Raw genomic sequence first — 17,558 nt, 5'->3', positions numbered from 1 at the left:
CAGTACATTGTTGAGTTGAGCAGAATTCTATTTCCACAAGTAGAGTAATCTCAGGTGAGCCCAGTCTGTCTGGAAGAGCTGTTAGGAAGGACAGCATGAAGACTTTGCTTCTATTATTAAACCTTTTTTGATAAAAAAAAAAAAAAAAATGTTACTAGGTGTGATGACACACTTTAAATCCCAATGCTTTCAGGAGGTAGACTGCTGGATCTCTGGGAGTTTAAGCCCAGCCTGTTCCACATAGAGAGTTCCAGGCCAGCTGGAGCTACATAGTAAAACCCTGTCTAAGCACACACACTCATAAAAGAAAAAAGAATGCCCATTGAACTGATTCATACCAAGCAACCATCAGACAGCATTTATTTCTGTTCTCTATAAGGAAAGACTGCTGATGGTTAAGGAAAAGGTACTGTTCATCACCAGGCCCCTCCTCACCATAGTCCCTGCCTTGGTAGGTAACCACTTGTCTACTCAGATTATTCCATTTGTGGAAATGGAATTCTGTTCAACTCAACAAGGCTCTGAAGGATACAGAAACTCTTTGCTAAGTTTCTGCCTCAAAACAACAGCCACAATTTTGTCTTATTTAAGTTTGCTTTCCTGTGAGATAAATGGAAGTGTTCTCTTTTGCAAACCCTGCCAATACAACCTACCAGCCTTATAAACACATTAGCTGTTGGTTACAAAATGAGTCATAATTGATAAAAAGAAAGAAAAGATAAAAACCAAGCTGGTTGCAAATGGTCTCTTGGAGGTAAGTACTGAGGTGGCCTAAGCTATTCTATTTCTTTTGCATTTTCTAAATTTTCTTCCAGGACTGGAGGGATGGCTCAGGGGTTAGGAACATATACTTGTGGAGACATAAGTTAGGTTCCCAGCACCCACAAAGAATGTCTCACAGCTGCCTTAGACTCCAGCTTCAAGGGCTCCAGCTCCCTCTTCTGGCATTCTGTGGCACACCACTACATGCCATGTGCACACTCACACAAATAAAAATGAGAATTTAAATTTTTAAAAAGTATTTCCCAATGAGCACATGTAATTTTAAAAATTAAACATTATTTCAAACTGATGCATGTGACTGCCTATATTGTATGAACACAAATAAACTTATGACAAATATTAATATATCTGGATATAAACTTATGTCAGGTATAGATAGACTATATCTGGAAAAGGAATAAGATATGGGTGACCTTATCTGCTTTTTCTTCCTTCATTATTCCCGAGTTTTATTCACAATGTTTTCCTCATGAAACCATAGAACAACAAGAACAATTTTCTCAAAATCCCAGAGAGAAAATTTTAATATTTGCTATTTTTAAGACCTCTGATACCCTTTCTACACCTGAGTTATCAAGTGTTCCAGAAAATTCTCTTTATTGAATATACTAACAACATTTGCCACTGTCTGTTACTGGGACAAAGCACAGGCATCTGGTAAGCTGTCTGGTAACCTGCATGACCCTGAGATGAGGGTCCTCCCCAAGTGGCTCTTTCAGACCTGGTCTGGAGGATGTAAATCTAGGCTGCCACAGGCTTCTATACCCTATTGGGTAGTGGGTAAGGCTGAAGGTTAAAGCAAGTGCCCACCTATAGGATAGGAAAGGGTGGAGCCCCTCCTCCACCTCTAACCTGTTCCCTTTCTTGACTTCCTCTTTTTGCCACAACAAAAGAAAGGTTGTACTTCTGCTTGCTTATTATTTACCATCTCTTTCCTCTCCATTTACCATAAGCTCAATGCGGGTATTTCTTTTACTGGATGACATCTCCCAAGTGCCTTTACACACTGAGCGGGTGCTGAGAGCATACTCTAGGATGGGTGAATCAGTAGTTACTGGGATAAAAGAACTGATGAGCTGTTCCTACAGGTGATGTAGACCTCCTTACCAGAACATGCTTCTCACAAAAGATCTCTTCAGAAGAGAAGAGATAACACAACAAAGAGTTGTCTGGTTCAGAGCCCCAATTCTTATTTCATGGACATCTAATGCCCAGGATGCTAAACAATCACCACTGTCTTCAGCCATGTGCGAACAGTTCTCTTCTGTGTCTTCTGCACCATCCTCTGCGGGCTTACAGATGGATACTCTTTCAGGAGGATGTAGGAGTAAATGCACCCTAAACCAAGTTAAGTGGTAAACTATCCCAATAAACACAGTTTGAGCTTAAAAAAATAATTTGATGAACTACATGAAGTCAAAATACGTAACGAGACAGTAAATTGAACAAAATTGTCAATGAAAAAATACATATGAGTGGAATGAGAGTCTGGAAGCCACAAGAATTATCAATGCCGATTATACATTTGGAAACTGCTAGGGAGTTTCTTGTCTTCTCCATTATTATTTTGGATTGTTTGACCCTTGTTGTATAAATTTTACCTTCATGTTCATACTAAAAAAATGTTTCCTGTAATTTAAGACAAGAGGAAATGGACCTGAAGAGATTGGGCAGTTTGTGAGTGGAGGCATAGCTCAGTCAGTGTTGAGTGGACATCCTGCTGATGGAGGCAACCCTTGACCACTAACTCTCATAGGTCCAGGAAAGAGGAATACCACAAACACAGAGATGAATCCCTGGGACCTCCCCTTGTTTCAAGCCTGGAATTTTCATGCTATTAGTTCTCCTTTAAGTGACATTTTCCTGTCATTGCCCACCATACTCTCTGTGGAAGAACTATGCCTGTTGTCAGATGTTGCCATGTTTCTATGTTACTCTACTTAGGACCCAGGCACCAGGGGTAGTTATGGATACTAAGATATGATGCAATTATGGTTGAGTGTAAGATTACTTGTAACACCGGTGGTCTGGGACATGGTTACCTGGAATTCTAAGAAGCACACTGTGTGCCTTGTAATTACTACAGAAGAAGGGGCTACATTCTGGGGTTGAGACATTCAAGCGTCCCAATCCTAGACACCATCTCTTGTTCTTCAGGGTTTTCTGAAACAGCAGAACCCTTTTCTGATCTCCTCTGCAGCAGAGCCTTCCTTATATCTGCTTATAAGGCATTAAGTAGTCACATTGACCTGTGTGGAACTGGAGATGGGTCAGGATGATATGATATTGCAGCTAGTCTATGGGGCAGAGAAACATAAGAGTGATTGACAGTGATGAGCAACACTGGCCTTTCCATCCAACTCGTCATGAAAATCTCCCCATGGAGTCCTGGAGAGCAACTACCGATTCAATATGTACCTCCGGATTCTCTATAATGAATATAAAATAGAACCCCTGCCCCTCCTTATAATGCCCCTTACCTGGCCTGACTGCTCTCTTTTGCCTTAATAAAGGAAAAGCAAAGTTATCACCCCTGTTAATTTCCATTGTTTACAGTCTCTCTGACCAGCCCCGCGGATAAGCCCTAAGTGCACCCGCACTCTCTGTGTCCCCGTGCTTCCTGTTCGCTCTGATCTACCTAGTGTTTCTCCGTTGCATTTACCATTATCTAAAATTACTACAGAGCAGTTGCTTCATCACCTGTGCCCAGAACGTAAGCTCTGCCAGACAGGAACGTTCTCTCTTCTATTGCCTGCTTTATGAGAGCAGAGCTTGAGAAAGGAAGAAAGGGAGGGAAGTAGAAAAAAAAGGAAAGGATAGAAGAGGGAAAAGATGGAGGGGGAGGAGAAGAAATATAACATCAAAGACAAGAGATGTGTTGGTTTTTTGTTTTGTTTTGTTTTGTTTTTAAAAAAAAGACTCCATTTATTTTATTTTAAACCTGAACTTGCATAAAACGGTGGTTAGTCACACTGTATGCATCCTTGTCACATAACCTGCAGACAAGCCTGGATAAGACCTTTCTTCCTTACCACCAGGTCCAGTGACCACAGAAAGAAGTCCTGCAGCTTCATATGCATCTGCCAGCCTTGTGGTGGCCCCAGTCACAAGTGTCTCTGAGAGGGTATTTCAGGGTGACAGTAGGAAGGGGGTAATAATCAGTTAAATTGGGTGCTAGGATGGATGAGACCCTCACTGTACTTCTTTCACCTAAAATGATGGCGAAGTGCAAGAAAGAACACCAGAGCATTCTATGGTGAAGCGACCCCCAAGGGGTACCAACTCCCTGAAAGGACACAGCTCAAAATCAACCTAAAAGAAACTCAAGCTTCTGGTTTCTCCGAAGCTGTATGGTTCCCTTCTCTCCTGCACTCTCTCACTCTATTTTCCTTTCTTTAACTTTCTTTTGGAGACACCCATAAGCCAGTTCCCAGCAAAAGAGGTGCCACTGTCTTATAGGAACATATGGTGTATGCATGCGTTTCTCCATAACATGCCCTCCTCTGCTCCCAACGCCTCATACGTTGGTGTGCTGGGACCCTGAGGATGCTATGCTGCCTGGTTGGCTCCGGCCTGATGGTGCAGAGCTGGCTGCACGGCTCCTCCGGCTCTTATCCCCACCTCCCTGGCTCCTCTGGGTGGGCTCGTCAGCCAGCTTGACCTTCTCATGCTCCTCCTTCAGAAAGAAGTCAACCAACAAGCTCTTCTCTTTTTTGATCTGGTCACTAATGTCTGTGGGAATATCCGGAATCATCCAGTCCACGAGGACACTCAGGAACATCACTAGATTCTGCCAAGACAAGAAAGAGACATGAATGGTGAGCCTTGGCATGGTGTTGTGATACATTAGGTCATAGTGGACACTAGCTTACCACTGTCCACACCTTGACCCCTTCATAGGGACTACCCTGGTACTGAAGACTTGATGAGAAAAGAAGAAACAGAACAGGGTATTAGGCAACTTACTGGCTGAATGATCTTTACCAATGAGCCAAAATGTCCCTTGGTGTCCTCACTGGTAATGGTGTCCCATTAGTAAAATTACTACAACTTCAACCTACCCCTGGAGCAGCTATGAGTCCTGATGAAATACTGGCAGTGGCAAGACATGGTAAGTGGCAGCTACCTCACATGTCTTCCTGTCAGGAAGCCATGTACTATACTGTTTCACTGTCTACAGTGTCTTCACATATCCTTGGTCCTCACACTTCTAGACTTGCTCTAGACTGGGGCCTTTAAGGACATGTCCACAGAGCACAGTGGCCTCTATAGGACTGCCCCTTGGACAATTCCTCCATTCATCTCCCCTTCTGTATCTTCTGTCCTCAATACTAGGTTAGGAGCTTAGGCTTTTTCATTGATCTGGCTTTAGCCCAACTCCCTACAGCTCAGTCTCCTCACTCTGCGGACACCAGGGACTCTCTGCATTCAGTTCTCTTTGGTTGATCCAAGGCTATTGTATATACTTACATGAGATTTCCCACTGAGTCCATCTCTGGGATATACAGGTGGACAAGGAAAGTCTTTCCTGGGATCAGTTTCTCTGTGAGTGATGAATATCAGGCTATGGTGCCTGGCATGGACCAATTCAAGCTAACATATTCTGATTCTTGCTCATCTATCAAGTCTATCCTTCCTACACATTCACCCAGCACATTCCTCAACTTGTGATGATTTTCTGTCTGGGAACTATATGCTTGTGTGTCTTCTCTTTCCCCTCTAAGAAACTAAGGCAGTAACGGGCCTTGAATTAAATTTACATCATGCTCCTGGGAACTCAAGAGAAGGCTTTGGGAACAACGGCTTTCAGAGGCTCCCAGGTATTTAGGCTTTTCCTCTACCTACCACCGATGTGAGTGACCCATGACATGTGACATATGGGCAAGTGAGGAAATGTCTGCAGGGGGTGGGGTAGGGGGAACAGCAGGGGAACGTCTAGGCAATTTTTCAAACATATCATCCCATCTCTATAGGGGAAGAATAGTGTCTTCTGTAGGTGAAAGATTAGCCGGTGGGCTTTTCCACATCCTGGGCAGGAATCTGAGGGGCAGGATACCTTAGAGCCCCCCAGAGACCTGCCTTTAGGGAATACAAAAGCCAAGGGAGCTAGAGAGAAAAGGATCTGGCTTTGTGCTCTGGCCTCTGCTCAAAGATCAACAAGACCCTGAGTGGGAATGGGAGGCCCTGGAGCTCAGAGAATCTCAGCGACGCAATTGGAGCTGTGGCTATTGTCGAAGATAGGAATCACCGAGCTCGAGTTTGCTATTCATTCCAGGGGTGGCTAGATGACTCTGCAGACCCCTCCAGCCAGATGTCTCCATGGTGAACAATGCTAACAAAGGAGTGACCCAGGAGCTCAGGAGGAAGGGTTCCGAACTTGAGCCCTTTCTCAGGCTGACAGAAGGGATGTGCTGTTTGTCTGTCCCAGTACTGAGACTCTGGTTTCAATGGCTCTCCACTTTCCTTTCTTCTTCTCCAGTTTAAATGGGCAGGTATCTCCACTTTGCTACTTAACGCTACATCTGTTTGATAACTTTCCTCTGGAGTTTTATTATCTTTCGGCCAAGTCTACCCATTCAAAGAAGCTCTCTCTGGGGAATCCTCTGGCTTTGCAGTTATTGCTGCCTGCCCCATGTAAAGTTCCCTATGTCACGAAGCACAAGTGAGCCTCTGTATCCATTGCCCACCATGCTCAGATTCAACCAACCATGGATCAAAAATAACAGTCCAAAACCACACCAGCATGCTTGTGCTTGTCAGTATTTCTTAGGTCTGTCCACACTGAGTTTGCATGTCATTAGTTATCATGTCCTCTAGCAATGATTTAAAATATATGAGAAGATATTGGTGGGCTACATGAAAATGTGATGTCATTTGTTACAAAGGATTTCAGCATCCTTAGTTTGGGTGTCTCACAGAGGTATTAAAGCCACCTTTAATACCCATACACACCCAGATACTAAGAGTGACTGTATCTTAAGCATCTGACTATGAGCGACAGGTAGTGCACTAGGAGTGTCTTCACCTGGGCAGCTTGCATCCTAACTGGTTTGTCTTCACCTGAATACTCACCTGGAAAATGATAACAAAGGCCAGACGAGCAGACAGAACAGACCAGTACTGCTTAGAAAACTCGTATGGGTTTGGTGCCCAAGGTGGCTCTCGATAATCTTTGAACCTGCCCAGAGAAAGATAGGGTATTCAGACTGAGTGGTGACAGAGATAGGGGAGATGGCTCAGCTGGTCAGTACTTGTTGCACAAGTGTGAGGGCCTGAGTTTGGCTCTATAAAGGTGGAGTGGTGGCATCTGATTGTCATCCCAGCAATGGAAAGGCAGAGACAGGCAGATTCCTGGGACATGTTTGTTAACTAGCCTAGCCTAATTGATAAGCCCTAGGTCTCACTGAAAGATGCCATCTCTAAGAACTAAGATGGACACCTGAGGAACAACCTGAGGTTGGCTTCTAGTCTCCATATTCATGTGCACACGTGTACATACGTGCACTCAGATGCATGCACATTCATACACCCGTGCACACACATGAATATAAACTAAGTAACCAAATATGTAAAATTAAAATATAAATAAGTAGTAGAGTCAGTATAGACTGAAGGAAAGCAGATACTTCTATGGATAAAATCTCAAGATTTGAACAACAGTTGAGCTCTTGGCTGTTAAACCTGGGAAAGAAGACACAGCAGAAATCCACAGACCAATCGATAACTGTCTGTGAAGCAAAAAAAAAATCAAAGTCCACAAAAGTCAATCTAGAGATGTATTTTCCTGTTCCTTCTCCCCAATACCTCTGGTGTCAGGATGTCATTCTCAGCGGAGCTCACATAGGAGAGTAGCGGGGTCCATGTGGCCTTCATGGCTCCTGTTATCTGATGGGAGTTCCCAGATGCCTCATCTGGTGCTATGTAGCAGTCTCTGGATCCCATGTAGACATGGGCACTAACAGGGTCCTTCTCAAGCAACAGCTTTGAAGGTAGCCAGGACTTCCAGCTTTATCACTGAAGCCAAGGGAAAGCCAACTAGCCCAAGCAAAAGGTTGAATGAATTGGGGGGAAGGAGGGGGTCATAAATAACCACAATTGCTCAACAGTCTTCCTCGTTAATTATCTTAATGACTTGCTGATATGTTTTATCAAGTATCAATGCCTGATATGAGTTTCCGCCTCCTTCTCAGGCCCGCAGAGAAACAGCATGTTTTGTTTTCTGTCTCTGACCTTTCACCCCTATTCTGCAATGACTCATGCCACAGAGAACTCAATTTCTAAACCTGGAAAAATGACAAGGGTTCTTAGCAGCACCGTGACCATTCACAGACCCATTCTCTTGATGGAATTCAGCAAGTTTTCCAATGGCAACCCTTAGGATGGAGAAAGAGGTGGGATGGTATCAGACTACCCAGTAGTGTGTGTGTATGTGTGTGTGTGTGTGTGTGTGTGTGTGTGTGTGTGTCTGTCTGTCTGTCTGTCTGTCTGTCTGCTAAGGAAGGCAGAGTAAGAGACTCTGCCCAGGGAGAGACATCCTATGCAGGACAGGACACATAACATGTATATAGCCCTGAGCAAAAGAAAAGACTTTTCCACATATTTGCTTTTTAATCCTCTTAACAGACTCATGCAAGTATCCCATATTGCATGCATGGTAGGAACCTGGTAGACACAGAATTCAAGTATATGGCCTGGGAGGGATTCAAGGCCAGTAAGAAGCAGAGGAAAGTGAGGATGTAAGTCTAGCGGGACTCAGGCTCTTCCTCACTATCACAGAGCACCTTATCAACAGCTCAAGTTGAAGTGGGGTCATAAATGGAGGGTCCTTTCCCTTGTCACGAAGAAACTAATGTTGCAAAAGGTTTGTGTATTAGTGCGATGCCTTCCAGCTTACAAGGAATAGGTGCAGGGAGGATAGAATACCTGCAGTAGAAGAAAGAGATGTATACACAAAGAAAACACTGGAGCAATGGAGTCAGCAACAGAAAGGGACACGTTTTCTACGACAGACACTGATCTTTCCACTAGGGCTTGGCCAGAAGCCAGAAGCTCCCACCTCACTGCCTGGCACCCCCACCTCCAACAGCTGATCGCAGCTGTCCCAAAGCTTGATTTGACATCTGGCTGAAAAGTAAAGCTAAACTGCAGCCCAGCAGAGCACCAAGGTATTCCTTCAGATCATCCGTGGCTGAGGACAGAACAGGGAAAGCTACGCAGACTGCTTGCTAGTAGAGAAAAGGAGAGAGACCAGGGCGGAGAGGAAAGAGGAGGGAGGGAGAAGGGGGGGGGGAGACAGAGACATGGAGACAGCAGGGGGAGGGAAAGCACGTGAGTCAAATGAATAGGCTGTCTTGGGAATGGAGAAAAACCTTTTTTAGATTTACCTATTTTTCTGCTCTGTGTAAAACAGGGTCTGCTCCTTTCCAGCGCCAGAGGAGGGTACCACCCTGCTGCTGCTTACTACGACCTCCTCCCCAGGCATAGCCCAGTCCCTTGGCTACAAGGAAAGCTGGCTGTGAAGGAACAGCTGCTCACTGAGCTTGGTATGAGAGTCACTGCCTACTCCTCCCCTTCCAGTCTGAAAAGAATCCATAAATAATCGAATTCAGCTTCCAAACTCAGCTACTAACTTACCAGGGTTTTTAGGATTGTTGCTCTGCCCTCCCCTGATGTTCAAAACATGTTTTGAATCTAACAGGCACATCGGTGAGATGGAGGATCTGGGGTGGTGGTGGTGGGGCAGGGGGTTGGCAGAGATCTGTCTACAGCGATCAACCTGAAACTCTATGCAGAGGAGTGAAGGGTGGCTCCACTGAAGGGAAAGCCACGCCACAGAAAATAGTGGTAAGGGACTTGACACGCTTATGTCCCACATTCCTTTCTAAAGTAACTCTCTGACCTACAGTAATAACAACTTACTTTACACTAATGAGTAGACGTATCTATTACTGAAATGAATATAACGCAGAATGTAAACTTTACTGTATATGATGAATTGATCCCTTGCTGTAGCTTACCCTGGCCTACCCTGGTCTGTTCTTTCCTCCGTCCCATTCTAGTCTGTCCCAATCCTTCCAAAGGCTGTTTGTGACCCATTGAAGTGATTTCACAATCCGCTAATGAACCATGATTCATCTTTTGAAGAGCACGGATTCCAGTAAGCTTGTGCCACTGGGTACATAATTGGTTGTTTACATGCCAATGTAAGTTCGGGTTACATAATATTTATTTTTTTTTCCTCTGAAATTTGAGCCTAAGGAGTCAGGCTTATCAACGGTTTTCTCTAAGTAGCCAGAAGACACTTGCTAAACAAAGAGACAATTAGCTTTAAGAATGGAAGTATCTTTAAAAGACAGGTGGCAAATAGGCTTCATTGTTCAAATTGCTGTGGTAATGATCTGTGGTACTGGTTTTGTAAGTCCAGAGCTGAGGGAAGTGTGTGTTCTTAAGACAACAAGTGACTGTTTGAAGCTACTTCCAACACTTGAGGTTCTGGTCCTTCCTGACTGTTCTCTAAAGTCCCAGGTGTTAAAGTCTTGGCCCCTTGTCACTCTGTTGGAAGGCAGTGGAAGCTTAAAGTGGTGGGGACTCATTGGAAGTCCTTTGGTCAACTGGAGAGTGAAAGGTTGTGAGACCCTTCTTCCTTTTCCTCTTCTCTCTTGCTTCCTCTAGCGCATGCTCCTTCCATGACATGTTTCCTTGACACCAGAAAATTATCTCCAAAACATCAAGTGCCAATATCAACACTTTCTTTTTATTAATTATAGATTGCTCATTCCAGGTATTAGTTACAATGACAAAAAGATGACTAACACAGTCATCGCCCACGTTACTGCATGTTCTGAGACCCAGTGTTCTCATCTGCATTAGCCTGAACCTTTCTTCCCAGTGTGGCTTTGTACCAACTCAAAGAATTCAACACACTTTCTGGTCCTTGTCCCTTATCTGAAATGCTGGGTACTAGAAGGATTAGAGATTTCAGAATTTCTTCCTGCTTTGGAATACTTGATTACATTTAAGGCATCTTGGGAATAGGCCTGAAGCAAAAATGTGAAATTCACTGATGGTTCAGATAAAGTGAAGATAGTTTTATACACTACATTTAAATCATCGCATGTTCATGTAGCAATGTTTTATAGTATTTAATTTTCCATTTGTGATATAATATCAACCCAAACCTTTTCAGACTTCTTTGAGCCTCATGTTTTGGATTTGTAGATAACAGATTGCAGACCTATAGTAACTATTCTTTCCTTTGCTAAAGGTGACTTATGACTTTAGACAGGGCACACAGACAACCCTTCTTAATCCTCCTGACTTCCGGAAAAGATTTCAGAACACTCAAGTCCCAGATCCATGATGCTGATAACCATCAGAGGTGGCAGACACTGGTGGCCACAGAGGTGCTGGCAGCCACAGGGGCCTTCTCTAGGATCACACTCAGGTAAATGGCACAAGACAGAAGTGACTCTGACTGATGGAGGATGCCCCGAGACCTGGGAAGTACAGGTTTTTTCTAGTCCATTCCCATTCTGTCATATGACCCCCAACACCTGACAGTCTTCTCTGGGCAGCCTCAGTTTCCCAGCATGCCCATGCCTCCCCCAAAGGGAAGCAATATTTTAATGTCAGCCACATCAGTTGGAGATGCTCACCCCTCTTCCGTTTCTGCTTTATTGTCCTTGAGCTTTAATATTATTTTTGAAGAGTTGTTTCTGAGTCTTCCAAGACAGACAGACTTTCACTCATGAGACAACTAGGTCATCTAAACAGGACACATGGCATTGGAGTGCCTCTGCCTTGTACATGAGTCAGGTACATTGTGTCTCTGAACCTTAGCAGTCTAAATCAGAAAGAGGTACCAGTATACTGTGTACCACAGGGCTAAGGACCCAGAAGGGACATGGCTGCCTTCCAGCCCAAGCATGGAAAACACATGTGCAGGTATGCATGTATACTCAATGTTAAAGGAAGACACAGTGAGATAAGACAACTTAAGTTAATGTGATTTTTAAAAGTTTACACACAAAAGGGTGGGAGGGACACAGTATTGTCTCCTGGAAGAAAAAGTCTAGGGTTCCTTTCCTTTTACACATAGATATGTATACACATAATTATGTTTGTAAGAAGTTCATACATTTTTCTGCAGTGCTAGGAATGGTACCCAAGTATAGGACCCCGAAGGACTGCCATGCCCTGGCTGAGACTTTCTGTGTGCTGCTGTCTACTAAGTAACGTTCTGCAGTTCCTCTAGGATCAAAAACATCCTGACTAAGGCATGGTGCCCCAGGAAGGGAATTTACACTTGACATCCTATTGCCCCCCAGTTGAGTTCCTGGTTTTTCCTGAGTTTGTTTTTCCTTCCCTGGCTTGGTGTATATATTGAACCTGCCCAGTAAAGGCATTGGCATTCTCTCATAATGAATGAGTCTTTCTTTAATCCCCCAGGCCTACGACCAAGCTCGATACCGTGGCAGCGCTGGAGCTGTCACCAAAGGACTCTGTGTATGCCAGGCAAGTGCTCTACTGCTGAATTACATTCCTAGCATAAGTTTAAAAAGATGTAATTACTGGCAATAATTAGTTGACTCTGATGTGTTTTATACTGAGATTTCAAAAGCAACATTACAGTGTTAACTGGGGCAGACCTCCATGTAACAGGTAAAACTGATTTTTTTTAAAAAAGTCAACATTGTATTTTAGTTTTAAAACTACATTAATACTATTTTGTGAAAAACTGCATGCATGGTGTTAAATTTGGGCATTACCTAAAGAAATGAGGTTTCCATTAACTCAAATTATGAGACAAACTCATTGCTATGAGACAAACCCATGAAACGATAACTTCAAGGTTCTGCAATTTCTATTATGTTAAAGATATAGAAAAATAGGGGAAAGGTTCACACACATGCCACCTGCTTATTGTTGGAAGATGCTGGATTTGCACAGAGGTTCAGCTGGAAGTAGAACAGTGCTACAGCAGGGACCTTCGGTGTTTCAGATTTTTATACACTATATTCATATATTAATAAACCATTAGATTTTTTGGAAAGCCCTCACATTTACAGACATAGAAACCAAGGCTCTGTTACTTGGTTTTGTCACCACTGTGACATAATACCTGACAGAAGCCACTTAAGAAAGGGAAGGGAGTCACTGTGGCTCACAGTATGTGAGGAGACAGTCCACCATGGTGGGAAGGAAGGCTATAGAAATGTGTTCACACCTAATCCTGTCAGCAGGTAGACACTGGACAGGAAGTAGGACAGATCCATAAACCTCAAACCTCTGTGACCTACTTCTTCCAGAGATGCCTGCCCCACTCTCAGGAGTTTGGCAACCTTCTAGAAGAGCACCACCAGCCAGGTACTGAGCATCCAAGCACATCCTCAGGGGCACATCTAACATCTGAACCAACTCAAATGCATAGACAGAGAGGGAAAGAGACTCCCTTAGCTGTCACCATCCTCTGTCCATCCTCACCTATAGGGTAGCCAGCGCCAGTGAGATCTGCCACAGCCCACAAAAACACAATTGCTGAAGGGAAGGAGGGAGCCAACACTGAGAAGCTGATCACTCATCATCAAGAAAGACTTTTTCTTAGATGAAGTGTTAGGTCTATAATGAATCAGTTTAGTGAATGTCTTTCTTGACTCCAAACAGTGGTGTGAAAAAAAAAAAAACTTTTTAAATAGCCCCATTGGAATTGAATGTCATATTAATGCTGAAACAATTATGTACAATACTTTCAGACCATCTGAGCCACTTTAAAATGCCTTCTGAAACTGGCTGTTGGTAGAGGAAAACAGTAGAGGCAATTAGAGGCTAATGAGAACCATGTCAATGCAACAGTTGGTAAAGATCAGGGAGCTGACACCTGGGAAAATGGGCTACCTCTGCTGTTACATGCAACAGACTCAAGGCGGATGTTGTCTCTTCAAAGGCTTTGCACAGGGCCTGGGGATATGGAAACACTTAAGCATAGCAGGAGCCAATTGAGGATGCCCACGTCTGCATGGTCAACACCTCCAAACAGTCCAGTTGGGGTGATGGTGCCCATGTGTGCCCTTGCCCCTGTGAACTCTCTGCTTCCTTCCTGCTGAGCCAGGAACTGAGACACTATTCATCCTCCAGTGCATGGTGGCTGCTTGACCTTGTCAAATAGCCACTAATCATGCTTGATGCCCAACATCTTGGAAAAGTTTAAGAAAGAGCCATGTTGGAATAGTTCAATAGCTGAGGTGAGAATGTCCCCAGAAATGGTGGCTTTGCCTCTCTTTGACATTGCAAAAGGGCAGCCAGAGACATGTCTTAATGCTTACTGCCATTTTAAAAACCTCTACCCCAGGTAAGGTTGGATTGGAGACCAAGACCTCAGTTTTATGTGATTATATTTGTCTCAGAGGTTGGTGATGACTGAGAACCAGGACCATCAAGTTCTCAAGGCTATTTGCCAGATAATCAATATAAAGTGCATTTCCTGCTGCAGAGCAATTTATAAAGCTGGACTATAGGTTACAAACTTGCATCTGATTCCCAAAGTATTTATGGTCTCTCCACCATATGCATAGTCTCTGTATGTATCTCTCTCTGTCTCTCTTTGTCTCTGTCACTCTCTCATAAGACCCACATTAAGTGGCTATTTCTATCAACACCCCTTAACCTTCTTAGGCCTATTTGACATACTATCCTAGATCATACACTGTACTATTGCCTAGACATCCACTTATATTTGAACAAGACATGTCATTTTCAATGCAACCCAATCACCTTAATTATACTCAGAGAGACAACATCACGAAGGCTACACACACACAAATCACTATGACCAATAGGTTCTGGATCTGACATCTATTTTCCCTCCTCATTTTAGCTTCTCTCTTGAATACAATGCTCTTCGTACACCACCTTCACCACCCAGCATCCCCTTTGGCCCCCGTTATCTATGATTGCCAACCTTGTCCTGTTCACTAGACAAACAAACTTAGCCATATGAATATGGAATTCCAACAAAACCATTTGTAAGCCAGAAATAATAGCCAACACATGTAATCCTGGCTCTTTTAAAAAATATTTCTTGGAGCTGGAGAGATGGCTCAGTGGTTGAGCACTGTCTGCTCTTCCATGGGTCCCAAGTTCAATCCCCAGCAACCACATTGTGGCTCAGAACCACCTATAATAGGATCTGATGACTTCTGCTGTGTCTGAAGAGAATGACAGTGTATGCACATACATAAAATAAATAAATCTTAAAGAAAAAATTCTTAGGATATATTAGTGCTACATTATAAAAGACTTGCAAGTAAATAACATTGCGCAGCAAAAACCAGTCCCAAAGTCTGTGCATCTCAGTGAACTTCTACACTAAATAACTATTCTGAAGCTCTGGAGCTTCACAATGGATTTTACATTTTCACTGTTGAGTATATTTTTCACTACCAAAAACTGAAAGATTCATGACTAAGTTAAAACTAAGAAAACAATTAGCTTTATATACTCTTTTGTGACTCAAATTCCCATGTGTGTGTGAAGAGGAGGAAAGGCGTGTTGATGTCTTAATTGAGGTTTCTATTGCTGCAATGAAACATCCTAATGCAAAAGCAAGTTGGGGAGGAAAGGGTTTATTCGGTTTGCTTACACTACCACATTGCTGCTCAGCACCAAAGGACAGGAACTCAATCGGAGCAGGAACCTAGAGGCAGGAGCTAATGTGGAGGCCATGGAGGGGTGCTGTGTTGGGGGCCGACTTTTAGCAGAAAGCGGCTATCAGCTTTGCAGCCATCTTGAGCCATATACCCTGACATGAGACTTGGATTACAATAGCCTACAACAGCTGAGCACAGTCCGATAATCTTGGTTTAGATACCTTGAGATTAAAGGTGCGTGAGATTATAGGTGTGTGAGATTAAAGGTGTGTGACTTAAGAGTATGACTTAAATGAATAGAGATCAGAGTTAGAGACAAGACCTAAGGGCATGATTAAAGGTGTAACTTAGAGGTGTGGCTTAGAAGTTAGACATATAAAAGGCAGAGACAGAACAGATCATGATCAGACTATAGAGAGACGAATCAGACACATCAGACATTAGGTAGAGTCTGCCCTCACCCTCGCTCTTGCTGAACCCCGACCCTCAGACTGGAGGGGCAGTTTGGGCCGGGATACAGTGGCTGCCCAAACGTGGGTTGGCCTGGGCCTCAACATTTTGCCTGGGCTGCGACGTTTTTTGGCTGCCCCAATGTGGGGCTAGTGTGGACCCCAACAGTGCTGCTTACTGGCTTGCTTCCCATGGCTTGCTCAGTCTGCTTTCTTATAGAACCCAGGACCACCCAGGGATGGCACCACGCACAATGAGCTGGACCACCCCATTCCATCACTAAGTAAGAAAATGCCTTACAGCCAGATCTTATAGTGACATTTTCTCAATAAAGGTTCCCTCTTCTCAGATACTTCTAGTTTGTGTGTCAAGTTGACACAAGATTAGCCAGCATATCGTTCTAAGCTTTATAATTATTCATCCAGTCACACTACACAAGAAAACTGCATCTCAAACAAAGCCAAAACATAAAACAGATTATTCCCATAACCACTGAATTCCTCATTCTTTATCTTCAATCTCTTTTGAATGCTTCTCCCCAAATATTTAAGTCTGAGTTAGGTATTGTCCCCACAGTGACCCCTTAAGAAGTTATTAGAGTGGCATTTGAACATTCTTCTCACCTACTCCGCTGCTTCATTTGGACTTCCTGATGGAGGCACTGTGGTGCTCTGTATCACAGAACCTATACCAGGGTTTCAAACATTAGCACAATGACCACACAGTTCTAACTGATACTGAATCTGGCTGTTCCAAAGGTCATTCCAGTTTGATCTTAGGATGATTTGTTTCTGAAGACGTATTTTCTTGGCAGGATAGAACTAAAGTATACCTCCTGTGCATGCTCCTGATAGTTCTGTCTCTCATTGGCAGCGGGTTTCTTTTATTAAATCTCTCTTTCCATTTCCTCATTATCTCCCCTACCCAGCACCTCCCCGGTGTGTGTGTGTGTGTGTGTGTGTGTGTGTGTGTGTGTAAGTGTGTATGTGTGTGTGTGTGTGTGTGTGTGTGTGTGTGTTATCTCTGTGTTCACAGGAGCACAGAGGACAACCTGTGGTATCAGTCCTTGCCTTCCATCTTCTTTAAGATAGCCTTTTGTTGGGCATCTTATATACCTGGCTAGCCCATGACCTTCAGGGGACTCTTTTGTCTCTGCCTACTGTCTTCCTGCAGGAGCACTGGGATTACCGAATCGCACTACTGTGTTAAGCCTTGCATGAGTGTGGGGATTGGAACTCAGATTCTCACACTTATGCAGCAACAGCTTTGCCCTCTGTGCTATCTCCTCATCCTCAGGATAATTTTGACAGGTGATACACGCACCACAATTTCATCTACCTGCATAGAAACTATGAAGATACTGTCGAGTTTTGTGCATAACTGGTTGGAAAATCCAAAGACCTTAAGTCAGATGCAGGAAGCGCAACCCTATATGTCCTGACTCATGTCCTCACAACACTTCCAGGTCCCGAGACTTTGCAGTATGAGATGAGTAGAATAAGCTCTACTTGATTGGTCAGGACATCTGATATCAATCATGTGGAACTTTAAAGTACAGTCTGAATTGACTAAAGTAGAATTGGGAGATAAAGATTGGGGTTTTGACTTGTTTGATTGAATTAAACTTCATTAAAAATTAGACCTACTCTAGGCTCCCAGTGTGGATACATCAAAGTCAAT

At 43.6% G+C, this 17,558-nt stretch overlaps 1 protein-coding gene and 1 long non-coding RNA gene across 8 annotated transcripts in view; one reads left to right on the top strand and one right to left on the bottom strand.

Moving 5' to 3' along the window:
• Positions 1-3,661: 3,661 nt before the first annotated feature.
• The window catches only part of Ano2 (anoctamin 2), a 338,029-nt gene continuing 324,132 nt past the window's right edge, over positions 3,662-17,558 (bottom strand). For all 5 annotated transcript variants that reach the window (XM_076940592.1, XM_034512071.2, XM_076940594.1 and 2 more), the window contains 2 exons: positions 6,856-6,961; positions 3,662-4,573 (listed from right to left, as the gene is read on the bottom strand). In XM_076940592.1, coding sequence (XP_076796707.1) covers positions 4,301-4,573; positions 6,856-6,961 — 379 coding nt within the window. In that variant the 3' untranslated portion in view covers positions 3,662-4,300. The remainder of the gene's footprint in view (positions 4,574-6,855; positions 6,962-17,558) is intronic.
• Positions 8,069-12,355, top strand: LOC143443534 (uncharacterized). Of its 3 annotated transcripts, none has more exons than XR_013112618.1 (6): positions 8,069-8,174; positions 8,823-8,948; positions 9,194-9,326; positions 9,843-9,986; positions 11,048-11,227; positions 12,232-12,355. It is a non-coding gene; the product is annotated as an uncharacterized LOC143443534 (long non-coding RNA). The 3 variants fall into 3 exon arrangements; XR_013112617.1 differs by having other exon boundaries at positions 8,812-8,948; positions 11,065-11,227; XR_013112616.1 differs by having other exon boundaries at positions 8,812-8,948.

Source organism: Arvicanthis niloticus, chromosome 9 (genome assembly GCF_011762505.2).
Source record: "Arvicanthis niloticus isolate mArvNil1 chromosome 9, mArvNil1.pat.X, whole genome shotgun sequence".
Lineage (NCBI taxonomy): Eukaryota > Metazoa > Chordata > Mammalia > Rodentia > Muridae > Arvicanthis > Arvicanthis niloticus.
The sequence above is the reverse complement of the archived record's forward strand: the minus strand, read 5'-3'. Positions and strand labels throughout refer to the sequence as shown.